The 14,235-nt window shown below is 36.3% G+C and overlaps 1 protein-coding gene across 2 annotated transcripts in view; it reads right to left on the minus strand.

Moving 5' to 3' along the window:
• Positions 1-5,829: 5,829 nt before the first annotated feature.
• The window catches only part of LOC744621 (deleted in azoospermia protein 1), a 58,488-nt gene continuing 50,082 nt past the window's right edge, over positions 5,830-14,235 (minus strand). For both annotated transcript variants that reach the window (XM_063805063.1, XM_063805062.1), the window contains 2 exons: positions 11,703-11,801; positions 5,830-7,762 (listed from right to left, as the gene is read on the minus strand). In XM_063805063.1, the coding sequence (XP_063661133.1) occupies positions 11,738-11,801 (64 nt within the window). In that variant the 3' untranslated portion in view covers positions 5,830-7,762; positions 11,703-11,737. The remainder of the gene's footprint in view (positions 7,763-11,702; positions 11,802-14,235) is intronic.

Raw genomic sequence — 14,235 nt, forward strand, 5'->3', positions numbered from 1 at the left:
CTGTGTACCAACAACAAGCCAGCAGGAAAAAATAATCAAGAAAGCAATCCCATTTATAATAGGTATAAAAAATAAAATAAAGTATCTAGGAATAAATTTAACCAATGAGATAAAAACCTCTACAAGGAAAACTATTAAAAAACTTACAAAATAAATTAAAGATTACACAAAAAAGTAGAAACACACCCCAACCCCATGTTCACAGGTTGGAAGAATTAATATTGTTAAAATAACCAATTCTGCCAAAAGTGATCTACAGATTTCATGCAATCCCTGTGAAAATGCCAAATACTTCTTCATAGGAATTAGAAAAAAAAAATCATAAAATTCTATGGAACCACAAAAGACTCCAAGTAGCGAAAGCAATCCTGAGTCAAAAGAATAAAGCTGAAGGCATCACGCTAGCGAATTTCAAAATGTACTGCAAAACTGTAGTAGTAACAAAAACAGCATGGCATGTTGAAGAGATCTCTGCACTCTCATGTTTATTGCAGTACTATTCACAATATCCAAGATTTGGAACCAGCCTAAGTATCCGTCAACAGATGAATGCATAAAGAAAATGTGGTACATCTACACAATGGAGTACTGTTGAGCCATTAAAAAGGATGAGATCCTGTCATTTGCAGCAACATGGATGGAACCAAGGACATTATTTTAAGTGAAATAAACCAGGCACAGAAAGACAAATGTCTTTATTCTCACTCATATGTGGGAGCCAAAATAATTTGATCTCATGGAGGTAAAGTGTAGAACAGTAGTTAACAGAGGCTACAGAGAGTGAGTGTTGGGGTTGGGGGATGGGAATTAAGGGAGGTTGTTTACTGGATACAAAAATACAGTTAGAAGGAATAAGTTCTAGTGTTTGACAGCACAGGAGGGTGACTATAGTTAACAATAATTTATTGTGTAGTTCCAAATAGGTAGAAAATGCTCCCTACACAAAGAAATGATAAATGTTTGAGGCGATGGATATCCCAGTTACCCTGTTTTGATCACCACACGTTGCATGGAAGCATGAAATTGTCACAGATATCCCATAAATGTGTATAATTATTATGTATTAGTAAAAATATTTCTGTATTTTGATTTGGAGAGTCTGCTATCTATGAGATAGTATAAAAAGCAATGGCCCAGATGTCAAGTCTCAGTTTCTTATTTATCTGAATCCCAGGGTGTGTAAATTTAAGAAAATCACACCTAAAACCTAGACATGTCTAGCACTTCAAAGGAGTTGACGAAGACCAAACGAAATCATATATACGAAGTAGCTCTGAAAACCCTAAAATCCTATACAAATTTCAGGGAGTATGCATGTGATGAGAAGAATGGATATGAAATCCTGCCTGCCACCTCCAGCATTTCATGAAGGAAAAACAGAAATTGTGCTTAGGGAATGCTGGCCTATGTACCATTATTTCACTCATTTGTTAGTGTTCTACTCATTCAAGGCCCTCTCAGAAAAAGGGAACTATTCTAGAAAATATCCCGAAGAGCCTAGCATAATGAGCTGTTTCCTACTACCAAAGAAGGTACGCAAAAGACTACATTTCAGGACACAGTCATTCACCAAACCATGGCTGCTCTATACACAGACCACGTGTGAAGTTCTAGTTACTGAAATGTAAAGGCTGCAGAAAACTTAGGTGGGTTTGAGTGGGATGCAGGTGGGTAGATCTGCGGATGGGAAGCTAACCACATTGATGTGTTGCCCCAAATAATCTCATAGTAACACTATAAAGTAGATATTAGTATTGTTGTTTTACAGAGGAGGAAACCAAGACTCAGTGAGAAGCTCGTCCAAGCTTACTCAGGAAGTATTTGGGGCTGGGATTTAAAGTTCACTCTTTTTTATGACATTCTAGTACCTAAGTGATCAGAGGCATTTAACAAGGTTTGTAGGAGCATAGTTTGTAACAGCAATCAACGAATCAACACAATTTACATTTAAAATTTTAAAACGAAAAATAAAAGTCAATTGTCCCCCAGCAAGGGAAATAACAAACCGTAAAATATTCAACTGATACAACTAAAAAGCAGTGAAAATAAATACAATCTCCCAGTCAACACGGATGAGTCTAACAATGGGCCCAAAAAAAAAAAAAAAATAGTTTCAGTATATGTTCTCTTAAAGTTCAAAATATTGTGAAAAGAAACATTTTATTCAGCAGATGATTAAACCAAAATTCAATTTAGTGGTTTCTTCTTCTTGGGGAGGAAGAGGGTGCGATCAGGGAGGGCATATTTTTTAATTAATGAAATGTTCTATTTCTCAAGCCAACTTGGGTATTTATTATTCTTTAAATAAATATTTTTATACTTTTGAGTGAATTAAATGTGAAATTTTAAAACACAAAGACACATACAAAAAGAATATGGGTATCAAATGCCTAAGGCTGTCTCTGGAACTTGATCTCAACATTTTTTTTAATATTGATCTGTTATTATCATTCTTGCTTAAAGGTGTTAAGAGGTATTAGTTAATTCCACAGCAGGAAAAGGAGCAATGACAGGCCATACTTTTCTAAAAACCATGGGTAATACTATTTGCAAAGTGTGTCAAGTGAAGTCAAAGGCATAGTTCTTCACTCCAGGAGGCAAACACAGTGTCTCTGTCCCCAGGATATCCACTCTGCCCTTTCCCACTCGAGCCTAGTCCCTCACCCTTGGCTTGCCTGCTCTTGGCCTTGGAATCCAGCTTTGCCTCTGTAGTCACTCCCTCCTGTCACCGATTTCCGGCCACAAGTCTTGGTTTTCAAACTTCCTATTCAATCTATTTCAGCCCATTCATGAGTCACTCTTGCCTGTGGACAGCTGGCATTCCCAGGCACGGGCTTGGCCGGGAAAGATGAATTCAGTGAATTAAGCCAACGGAATCCTTTATGAAAGTCATAATTGACCTGACAGGGCTGTTTCTATCCTAAATCCAGGGGTAGCTTGAGATGATATAATGAGAGCTCCCCAACTGAGGCCGTATTTCTCAAAGTATGTTACAGTGGTCAGAATCACCTGGGGCACATGTTAAAAATGCAGATTACTGGGCCCATCCAGAGCATTAGAATAAGAGCATCTGAGAATGGGGCCCAGGATTTGGCTTCTGAAAAGCACCCCTTATGATAGCTCTGATGCTCTTTGACTTCCCTGTAAAATTGGTATCTTGAGGAAACGTGCCCTATCGAATACTGCACTGATCTAAACATGGACACAACTTTGGATGGTGAGCCTATCGGTTTGTCAAAGACCCATCACCAACCAAAATGATGAGCAACAACCAAGTCATGTTCAGGGAAAAAAAAAAAAAAAAAAAAGTGCAGGTCACGCTTTCCTCAATATAGTGGGTTTACTGCTTAAACACTGTTCAGATTTTACTCACAGTGAAGCTGCTCCAACACCAGGTAGGGGATCAGCATAGGTAAAAACAAGGAGAAAAATGTCCTCTGCCTTTTAAATTACCTCTCTCCATTCTTATGGGCCTAGTCAGATTTATGGAGGGTGTGAAGGAGGCGGGAAGAGTCCTATCAAAAATTTTAAACAAATGTACAAGGGCAGAGGGGACACGTCCACTTAAACAGCTGGCCTGGCTGTATCATTATCAACTGCCTTTCTTCTGGAGTTTCATCTAAGATTGAGCCAGAATGGAGTGTGTCTCTATCCATGTTATTTTGGGCAAAGACAATAGATGTGATTAGAACCTTAGTGTATTTTTGTTATTCTATAAAAAGATCTGATTGAGGGTTATGAAACCTCCAATTTTCCAAAGTGCTTAACATGTTACTATTGCTTCAAATTTATAAGGAGTGTTCATCACCTGAATATCCCAGTCATGCAAGTATTTGTTCTATTGTTAAAGACCTAGTGAACCGGTATCTTGAAGTTTCATGTGGAAAAGACCTAGTGAACCGGCATCTTGAAGTTTCATGTGGAATTCCTGGCATGCAGCATTAATGAAGGTGCACCTACAAAGCCTTGTCTTGGGAAAACGAACTACAGACTTAACTAGAGAACTGTTTCAGACCAGTTAAAAATGTAAAATACAGCGACCATAGAGTTTAATTGTACAGTGGTAGTTTCAACTTCTGTACCAAGAGAAAAATTTTTTTTTTTTTTTTTTTTTTTTTTTTTTTTTGCGTTTACTTAGGATTGGCCCACAGCTACAGCCATACTGGACAGATGTTTTTAACTCTAAATGCAATGTTGAATTGTCTTATTATTTCTTTGCTATGCAGATTATCTTGCATGAGCATTCAAAAACATGTTTACAGTTTGAACTTCTTCTGTCTATTGTTTTCTACTACAAAATGTACTGTCTACAGATGGAAAGTTCTGTCTTTGATGAGTGGCAAGGAATTGCTCACAACAATCAGTTACATACAGAGACATACTACACATGTTGGGAAGGGATAGATTACACTTATCAAAATATGTACAGGAGCAATCCTTATCTAGGGATTCCAAATGATCACACTCAATAGCTGGCCCATTCACAAGACTTGGTCAATGTAAAATACTGCTACTTTTTTCTGCCTTATGTTTCCCCACTTTCTCTATTGGCATCTTTGTGAAAGCAAGGTGGCACGCTGCCTTATCGTTGCTGCTCCTCATTACCCTCAACTGACAGCAAGGAAAGCAGGCAAGGCGATTAAGCAATGTGGCAGCCCATTTTTATCAGTTTACCTTTAAAAAAAAGCCAAGAAAAATTTAGTGAAGAGGGGGCTAGAGGTGCTTTATAACGAGAGGGAAGTGCTGTGGAGCATTTATTTTTAAGAGTCAATGACTTCCTTGCCAGACAGGTACTACCAATTCTGAAGTTATTTTGAATTAAAGGTAATCTGATTTTAGAAAAAGAAAAAACCAACACGCAGAATACACTTATGGAGGTGACCAACCTTTTTAGAGCTGCTTGATTTCACCATAACTTGAACTTTTTACAAAAAAGTGCTTAACTGTTATTTTTCAATTCCAAAGATTTTTGTGGTAATAATTTAATAGGAAACTAGAAACAAGCTGGTGTAAAGCAACTATCTTAACCCATATGTAGTCTAGTTTTGGGGTCTGAAAATACTGAAAACCTACTAGCTTGATCAGCTAGAACCAAATATTCTGGATAATCGTTAGTATGTACGTAACCATAAATATATGCATATATAGACACATATGTATACATATATACACATAGGCACATAAAAGAATTACTATTTTTTTGCCTATTATTGGACACTAAACATCACAATTTAATCTTTGGTGATGCAGAAAGCACTGTTTGCTATCCTGCGTATCCTTGGAGTCAACTTTCTGGTTATGAATCAGCAAGCTTACTAACTAATGAAATACAAGAGGGTCTGAGGAGTTTCCTCTCCACTGGACTCAGCTTATAGAACTGAGTACTAACACTAAAGCTAGAAGAAGCGGTACTGATTTTTTTTTTTTTTTTTTATGGTATCCACAGGAAGTACCTGCAATATAAAAAATTTAAGCTCCCTTAAGCAACTGCAATACCCCGAAATAAATGATCTAGAGACTAGGCCCAAAGTGTACAGTAGACAAAATGCTTCATAGGGTCCAAAATGTGAGGGACCTTAGCCGTGAGATAGCAGAGTCGGATGTGTTCATCAGCATTCCTACTCTGCACTGCTGTTGATGCACCTCTTAAACTTATCTTTGTACCTACATTTGCTTTTATGGGCTAACTCAGACAGATTAGTAAATTGAACTTTATACTTCTGCATTTTAAGAATCTAAAGCTTGTTATACGAACTTAAACCTTGTTACACAGTTCCCACGCAACTCCCCACCATTTTACATTATTACATCAGAAAGCCAAAAAACACATTTGAAGAAAAAAAGTTTATTTTTATTCATTTATGCAAAGACAGTATCAGCAATAGGTAGTAGGAACATTTTTCTCAGTTTAGAATTAATTTTCCATTTTGAAAGGGACTTAATATCTTCTTTACCTTACTCTATTAAATACTTCACTCCAACAAAGACAAAAATTTATTCCCTTACTTTTCCTTAAGGTCATATCGGAATAATTAGAATTAACTCTTTAGAATATAGGTATCATTTATAGAAATCTGGAGATTTAATCACAGAATGATGCATGTCAGAATGTTAAAAGCCCTAAAAAAACTATGGATAATTTTTTAATAGACAAATTCATGGTGCTTTCAATTTCTGAGGTGTAATAAAGCCCTCTTGGGAATTCTAAAGTTTAAAGACTCTATCCTTCGGATTCAGAATGAAAATTTTGAGAAATCATAGACCCCAGTGGGCATTAGTAATATGGCCCATAGTAACGACATTAACTTAGAGTCACCACGTTTTAGGGAAGAAGCCATTGAAAGAAGGGCCAGAAAGCCACTTTAAACACATGTCCATGGCAGATCAAATGATACTGATACAAATGTTTCCCTTAGAAAGGTATTATATCCCATTGCTACCATTCCACGGCTTGGCCTTTGAACTGCTCATACAGCTACTTCCATTCTTTATACCACCAGTTCTAAGAGCAAACCTCCTGAAAGACTAGTAAAAGAGGCTGGGAAAACAAGACTGTGAGTATAGCAAAAGGGCTCTGGTGCTCTAGCTGTGTGGTCACAATATAAAATGAGGACACTACCTAATCTAGAAACAACATTAACTTTAACTCTAGCAGATTCTTAAGATATACTTACTAAACAACTTTCGTGATTTAGAAATACCAAAACTACCTATTTTGCCTCTTCTGGACATATTTTATTTTACAAAAGGAAATATAACAGGCTAAAAAACAAAAATAAAAATCTATTTATAGCAAGTAACTAATACTTCAATGTTTTTATAAAAACAATTCCTTTCAGATACTCTGACTGACCTTTGAGTGACATAAAAAAGCTGCAGCATTCTTTAATACCAGTATTTTGCAAATTTCACATACAGCCATTAAGTTTAGCATTTCAAGGAACAATTTTTCTTATAAAAAAGAAGAATGGTAACTCATTGAGAAGGTTATATACCCCGTAAAGTTTAGTTTGTCTTGGATCCTTTAAAAAATTAGGCCCAGAATTTTAGTTATCCCAACTACTATCCCAATCAAATTGGACATACATATGTGGATTCTAGATAAAAGATAAAATACTTTGAATAAACATTATGACTCACTGATTGGACTGTTTGCTTAGAATCTGTTTTACTGGGTTTGGATAAGACTTCAATAAAGCTAACTATACATTGAGTTCCACTGATTAAAAATGCAGTTTTAAAAATTCTGCTTTTGAGGTAAATTTCTAGATAAATCATAAATGCAAAGCTCAATACTGAAATATTGTACTGTTCACAGGTACTTCTTGGAGAAGTGAAATGCTTGTGTTCAGACTATCAAAATTCTTAGCTTTCAAATCAGGTTTTAAAAACTTTTTTGAAAATCAGTATTTGCTTTTAAACACTTAAAATCCAAGTTTCAATTTTTTAAAAATCCTTGCAGATAAATCTTAACATTCTTTCAGTCGCGATTATTTGTTACTTTAAACTATATATTAAACACAGAACCAGGTTCTAAATAAACATCTAATGAAGAACAGTTTCAGTGTTAAGATAAAAATAGAGAGTCTAATAATACAAGTTATACCCAGTGTGATTTACCAAAATTCAGAATTTCTGTAATAGTGGAAAACTTTTAGCTTAATATTCAAAACCAGCAACTTCCCATGAAACTAGATAGCTGAGAGGATCCAACAGATTTAAATACTGCCAAACTTCTTCTAAAGCGATGCACTCTTTTACCCTGGAAAAGACAGAAATAGTCCTTTTATTTTACTGAAAATTTCTGATGACTACTATGGATCTGAAAGTTGTCAAAACTTAAACCATTTGTTTTGGGTTTAAACATTATAAATAATGAGGAAAAAAGATGATTCTTTTCAGGAAGCATATTTGAACACTGGGATAACAAATGTACCAAGATGGCTAGTTTTATTAAACAGTTAAAAAAAGAAATCAATAATTAAATAAAACAAATTCCAGTAAACTGAGAAATAAAAGGACTTAAACTCAGTATCATTTTATGTACTTCTTAGTTAATAATTTTGCAGTAATGTCCCAAAGACAGCTGGTAGAAAATGTAATTGTAAAGAATACTTTTTTCACTAATTGAACTGCATTTAATACCAACTACAGCTTGCGAACAGCTCTCCAATCTGAAATTTCATGTTTTTAGATTAAAATATGTAAGTTTTGGCATTTGAAGAACATATCATTAACCTGTGAAGACATATCATTCTTTAGAAAGGAAGATAAAACTTTAAAATACATGCAAAACTTTCTTTTCACTCTATGTTGCCTGCAGATGTGCAGAGAGAAGTGAGAGGTCTTACAAGGAGGAATGGGAATGAGTGAAACGAGTAATAACATTTCCTTTTCTACAAAGCTGTGCCCTTTTTTTAAGACTTCAGTTTCATTTTCATATAAACAAAAGTGGCTTCTGGAAGTTACCTCATCTGTCAAAAGAGTGATAATCAATTTAGGTTAAAATCTAGAAAACTGGTCACCAACATGTATCTTCAGAGGTCATGTAGGAAACAAGATTGTGAAAGGGCTAGATAACTAAGACAATGAAGAGAAATCGGCTATGGAAATTGTAAATACATTCAAAAATATCTCAGGCATTCTAATTCAATATAACAACGTACAGTCAATTAAAATAGGTCTAAATGTCAGACAACTGCAGGATGCCAACTTCTGATTCCTCTCCCAAATAAGCAGAAAACTCTGGAAGTTTCAAAGCGAGTCTTTTGTCTACCACCAGGTGAGAACTCAAGTTTAAAAAAATATTTTCTGGGCTGGACATGGTGGCATACGCCTGTAATCCCAGCACTTTGGGAGGCTGAGGCAGGAGGATCACTTGAGCCCAGGAGTTCAAGACGAGCCAGGGCAATATAGTAAGATTCTCTCTTAAAAAAAAATCTTTTGGCTGGGCACGGTGGCTCACACCTGTAATCCCAGCAATTTGGGAGGCCGAGGCGGGCAGATCACAAGGTCAGGAGATCGAGACCATCCTGGCTAACACGATGAAACCCCATCTCTACTAAAAACACAAAAAGTTAGCTGGGCGTGGTGGCGGGCACCTGTAGTCCCAGCCACTCGGGAGGCTGAGGCAGGAGAATGGCATGAACCTGGGAGGCAGAACTTGCAGTGAGCCAAGATCGCACCACTGCACTCCAACCTGGGTGACACAGTGGGACTCTGTCTCAAAAAAAAAATTTCTTTTTAACTAGCTAAGTGTGGTGGTGCATGTCTGTCGTCCTATTTGGGACGCTGAGGCAGAAGGATCCCTTGAGTGCAGGAGTTTGAGGTTGTAGTAAGCTGTGATTGCGACACTGCACTCCAGCCTGGATGACCAAATGAGGTCACCGCAAAAAAAAAAAAAAAAAAAAGAAACAAAAGACTATCTTCTGCTTTGAAAATCACTTAAGTACTACTGTAGACACCAATGTAATCAGAATTTTGGGCAAGATAAGCTGATGTACAATTCCAGTTCTTTCTTTTCTAAATTGTACTATCTATGTAGAATGAAGCAACAAGAGAACAAATGTCAAATTTAAATATATTTACTCCATGTTGCAAAGATGTTAAGAACTTAATTCTGCTATCTGGCTCTACTCTTCTACATTATACAGAAGATTCATAATATAACCCTTTAAAAAGGCTTAGGCTTCATCCCATATCCATTCACAGACAAAAAAAAAAGCTAGTTCTGTTGTAAGACACAAAGTGATGGTTAAACATTTTCTTTTGAATGTAAAGTGTGTAGCCAGTTTTGACAAATCTGGCAGTTCCACTAAAGGTTAAATATGACTTAGCAATTCCATTCTCAAGTATATACGCAAGAGAGGTAAGCACGTATGTCCACACAATAACTTGTACATGAATGTTCACAGCATTAGTTATAACAGCTAAAAAGTGGAAATAATCCAAATGTCTTTAACAGACGAATGCATAAACAGAATAAGGTAATATCTACAAATAAAAAGAAATGATTAAGTTCTGATACGTGCTAGAATATTGATGAACCTTACAAAGATTATGCTGAGTGAAAAAATCCAGTCACAAAATGCCACATCATTATGTATGATTCCATACACAAGAAATCTCCAGGACAGGAAAATCCTTAGAGGAAAAAAGTAAATTAGTGTTTGCCTAGGGATACACACAAGTTCCAGGAAAATAGCAGGTGACTGCTAAGGTACGGGGGTGATTTTTGAGGTGATTTAAATATTCTAAAATTGATTGTGGACATGGTTGCACAACTTTGAATATATGAAAAAACAGTGAAGTGCACATTTTAAATACATAAATTGTATTACTGGTATTATTTTAATAAAATTGCTATTTAAAGAACACCTTCCCTTTATTAACCATAATATTTTTCTCCCACCGGACTGACCAAGTTAGTTCTTTTTCGTATTTATAGACTTAGAACCACAGGGACCCAGAAACCTTTAGTCCTGTACCTTCTCATTTTAGACTTGTAAGAATTAGAGCCTTAATAAAAGATTTATCTATCCAACATGGACAGAAAGTGGGATCAGAAGTCAGAGCTTTCTGGAATTCAACTAGCTACATTCTCTTCCACTTCACCAACTCTGAATCAACCTCTCTTTCTACTCAACTTTTTACTGCTTCATTTTACCCCTTTTCTCCCTTCACACTGTTCAGGTGTATCATCTGAGTAAATCATTTCTTTTCTTCTCTTTAGTCCAATATGCATGTATTAAGTTCTATTTTTTTTTTTTTTTGAGACAAGGTCTCTCACTCTGTTGCCCAGGCTGGACTACAATGGCACAATCATGGCTCAGTGCAGCCTCAACTTCCCAGGCTCAAGCGATCCTCCTGCCTCAGACTCCTCTGGAGTAGTTGGCACTACAGGCATGTACCATCACAACTGGCTGATTTTTGTATTTTTTTTGTAGAGATGGTGTTTTGCCTTGTTACCCAGGGTGGCCTCGAACTCCTGAGCTCAAGCAATCCACCCACCTCAGCCCCCCAAAGTGTTGGGATTACAGGCGTGAGCCTCTGCACCCAGCCAAGATCTTCTTTCTGTATCTAAAATTTTCTTTTACTATTTGGTCAAGGTAGTCAACTAACTCTCTTCTCTAGTAAACCCTTTCAATTACAAATTTCTGCTGCAGGATTCTTCCCTAAATTTGACTACATTATATCAAGGCTCGGCAGCAGAAAATATACTGCCAGGTAAAACCCACACTGGTTTACTGGGTTACAGTCAAATGCCAACAGTTCAATTAAATGTTCTAGGCCGGGCACGGTGGCTCATGCCTGTAATCCCAGCACTTTGGGAGGCTGAGGCAGGTGGATCACGAGGTCAGGAGATCAAGACCATCCTGGCTAACACGGTAAAACCCCGTCTCTACTAAAAATACAAAAAATTAGCTGGGCGTGGTGGTGGGCGCCTGTAGTCCCAGCTACTCGGAAGGCTGAGGCAGGAGAATGGCGTTAAGTAAACCTGGGAGGTGGAGCTTGCAGTGAGCCTAGATGGGGCCACTCACTGCACTCCAGCCTGGGCGACAGAGGAGACTCCATCTCAAAACAAAAAAAAAAAGAAAAAAAATTCCTCTAAGAAAGCCCAAAATACATGTGCCACAAGGAAAACAGCTAACTTGAGAGGGAACAAGTGTGCTTTTTAATTATGCATGCCATTCCTTTCATACCTTGAAGCAGTCATCTTGAGTAACAACGGAATTTATCAGTCTCTTCTCTGGATTAAACAGACAAGATACCACCATTTGTAAGCTTCGGTCCACAGATTTCTGAAACACAGAAGTTTTCAGTAATGTAAAGACAACTCTTTCTTTCACTCACTCTTAATAAGGGTGTGTTTTGGTTTTTCCTTTGAAGGTTTAATGAACATATCAGTTTATTTCTAAAGAAATGCAAAAATGCTAAAAGAGGCTGGGAGCAGTGGCTCACATCTGTAATCCCAGCACTTTAGGAGGCCGAGGACGACGCATCACCTGATATCAGGAGTTCAAGACTATCCTGGCCAACATGGCGAAACCCCTTCTCCACTAAAAAATACAAAAATTAACTGGGTGACGGGTGCCTGTAATTCCACCTATTCGGGAGGCTGAGGCAGGGAGAATTACTGGAACCTAGGAAACAGAAGTTGCAGTGAGCCGAGATCACACCACTGCACTTCCAGCCTGGGCGACACCGCAAGACCCTGTCTCAAAAAAAAAAAAAAAAAAGAAATTCATAAAAATGTGATTCATAATTCCTGCCACATATCCTCAGTATGTAAGTTTTCTGACAAATTGAAGAATTATTTTAGAACCTTAGCGATAGAATACTGGTTTAAAAAGCTGAATTTGTTAAATCCCTAAGTGAATTCCAATGTTTCAAGAAAAAATACTCAGAACAAAACTGGACAATTATACTGTAAGAGTTATGTTTTCATATTTATTCACATTTTAAAATCCAATATCAAATCAAGGAATTTACACAGCAATGGGACTTCTTGGGTATTATACATATTACCAGCACATCAACTACTTCCACACTCCCACCTGTCTAACAGAACATATGTGACGCAAGAGTGACAGTACTGTTATTACAGAAATTTGCACTAATGATAAAAAAAAGAAACAACCCTGTCTATTTCAGTATTTGAATAATTACTACTGACTTCACCACTGTTGGAAACTTCTGCCACATATAATGTTACGGAGAGAATGCTTATTTAAATATTTTTCACTGCTTAAGATCAAAACTGTTGTAAAAGAAAAGGGACATACAATTCATACTAATTCTTCTTTTGAGTAGAATTCTAGAGGAAACCCTCCCATAGCATTCTGCCAAATCATATTAATACAGTATTTATTAAAGAATGGCTTTTTAAAATTAGTGAAACTGAAATACAGGAAAGGACTTGCTGAATCAGAAACTTTAGGTATATACTGAAAATTTGGGGTATCTGAAATTTCAACAACCTTTACATTAACTGCTGAGTATCAGTCCATTATTTAAGCTCCATGATTTATGGCTAACATTTTTAAATTTGGGCAAAAATGTTTGCTTCTCAAAAAAAGTTATTCAAACTAGAAAAAAATATGAAATATATATTGTAAAAAAAAAATTCAAAATTAGATGTTTGCCTTTTGTGGGCCATTTCCAGAGGGTGGGGTAGCTTCATGAATTCAGCATTCATTTAGCACAACATCACCTCCTGTATCAACTTCACTACAGTGACAGTTAAGAGCTGAATAAGCCTATATTTAAAATAATGAAAGTGTAATTAAACAGATAATACAGATACGTTTAAAAGCTACTTATTTATTCCTCAAAAAGGTGAGCTGGTATCAAAAGTTTCAATGTAGGTTGTGTTGAAATTCAATTGTGTTACTTCAGAAACCTTGTTTTAAACGAAAAGTTGAAATGCATTAAGGCAGCCTTTTGTTTTAAAACGTCTTCCAGGTATCAACATAATCAGAGGTAGAAGGATTCTAAGAAACAAATGTAGTTAAGGGAGTGTTTTGAGAATTTTAACACTTACTATATCCTTCAAATATCCAATCGTGATGTAAGACAGCAGCTCTGTTGTATTAGAGGTAATACTCTTGTTTTATTCCTATTCCTCTTTAAGAGTAATTAATAGCAAAACATTTCGGTTTCTCTTCAACAAATGTTTTATGGCTAGTAAAGCCAGAGGCATATTCTAGGCAGATACATGCTAATTCTAAAGCCAGTTAATACCGCCATTCCTGGATTATATAATCTATCAACAAGTAACTGAACACTTATCATTATGTGGACCAGCCACTGTTTCAGCACACAAAAATGTGAGAGACAAAAAGGCACTGTTGCTCTCATGGGAGTTTATAATTGGGTTAAAAATAAAATAACAAAACATAAAACATTAATATAAAGAACCATTTAAAAATATCTATAGGCATATATGGCATAGAAAAAAAGTCAAGAAAGATGAGGAAGTATACGTTTCACTAATTCACTTTACTCCATAACCTCTTTTGCTCCCCAACAGGCCATGGTGGTAGCACCTTAAAAAAATAAAAAGAAGGAAACCAAAACTATTAAAATATTCCTACACATTTTCAAAAACTCATGAGATACACAATATTGAAGCACTTATCATGCTGGCTCATTTGTTATTAAAGTGAAACAAACAGAGTAAAAAAAAAAAGAAGTACTTTATGTTTCTAATCCCTGATGTTCTTGTTACTTTTA

The sequence above is a fragment of the Pan troglodytes genome, chromosome Y (genome assembly GCF_028858775.2).
Source record: "Pan troglodytes isolate AG18354 chromosome Y, NHGRI_mPanTro3-v2.0_pri, whole genome shotgun sequence".
NCBI lineage: Eukaryota > Metazoa > Chordata > Mammalia > Primates > Hominidae > Pan > Pan troglodytes.